The 1,109-nt window shown below is 39.6% G+C and overlaps 1 protein-coding gene across 1 annotated transcript; it reads left to right on the top strand.

Annotated features, from left to right (window-relative positions):
* Positions 1-420: 420 nt before the first annotated feature.
* On the top strand, positions 421-903 carry LOC139123773 (uncharacterized). Its single transcript, XM_070689927.1, has one exon. It carries the CDS (start codon positions 421-423, stop codon positions 901-903), a length of 483 nt encoding a protein of 160 aa, XP_070546028.1.
* Positions 904-1,109: the final 206 nt, after the last annotated feature.

Here is a 1,109-nt window from a genome sequence, read left to right as displayed (position 1 = left end):
ACATCGCTTCGCAGGCCGGGAGCGGCAGCCATTTTGCTTGTTTATGTTGTTTACCAACAAACTGCTTATCTGGTTCAGGAGAATTCCAAAACGGATGACGTTTATCGTGCATATCTCGACGTTTACCGTGAAATATCACGGCTGATATCACTAGGATGAAGCAATATGGACATGGGTATATGATAAAATAAAAATATAAAGCTACATAAAATTTTCATCCAATATTTGGGAACTTCTTGTACTCTAACATGTTTTCCTTACACAGTAATCCTTAAAATTTTAGCCATGCAAGTTCTATGCTTTGTGTATGGCATGTTATTTATATATGCTACTAAATTTTGACATTTATGAAGATTATAGCAATTTGAAAAATTGGTGTGAGTCCGGTACCGATGATCTGTGCATCATATTTTAGGTATAATGGCTGGGAGTCGTCACAGCCATGCTGGAAATGGCTATAATTATCTGTGTCTACCAGGAGTGCCAACGTATGACAGTGGTAGAGTCCAACCTGGTGTACAGGCCGACAGAGGATATCTTCACCACACACAGTACTACACTCCGAGTGGGCCATTCGAAGATAAACGCTTCCAAGATGTGCCCTGTGCAGTTTGCTTGGACGAATCACATAACAATGTCCTATTATACCCAGCCAGAAATGACTGTCCAGGTGGCTGGGATGTGGAATACCATGGTTACCTGATGTCTCCAAGGTATTCAACCGACCGTGTGATGCAGCATGTCTGTGTTGATATTGAGGGCAGAGTAATGCCAGGCACTTCAACAGATGTCGCAGGCCAACATCTATACCCTGTTGAAGTAATTTGTTCAAATGGTAATTCCATACCCTGTTTGCCTTACGTAGACGGCTATGAATTAACATGTGCCGTTTGTGCAATTTAAGTGATTTGAGATGAAACAACTAAAATTCTGAATCGATAATACCAATAAAATATCTCACTTTGCCTGAATTTTTTACTTTATGAGTGTTTGCCTTGCTAAATAAATGTCATAAACGTACAATTGAATTATAATTCCTCCCAAGTTAAACAATTCTGTATGGCTGCAAATTGATAAAGTCAGACTCAATATACTTCACCAACAGGGAC

Source organism: Ptychodera flava, assembly GCF_041260155.1.
Source record: "Ptychodera flava strain L36383 chromosome 23 unlocalized genomic scaffold, AS_Pfla_20210202 Scaffold_23__1_contigs__length_28996876_pilon, whole genome shotgun sequence".
NCBI lineage: Eukaryota > Metazoa > Hemichordata > Enteropneusta > Ptychoderidae > Ptychodera > Ptychodera flava.
Note: the sequence above shows the minus strand (reverse complement) of the source record. Positions and strands in the feature narration are given on the sequence as shown.

Excerpts from the sequence above, each read along its gene's own strand:
- LOC139123773 (XM_070689927.1), top strand. The coding sequence starts at position 421 with ATGGCTGGGAGTCGTCACAGCCATGCTGGAAATGGCTATAATTATCTG.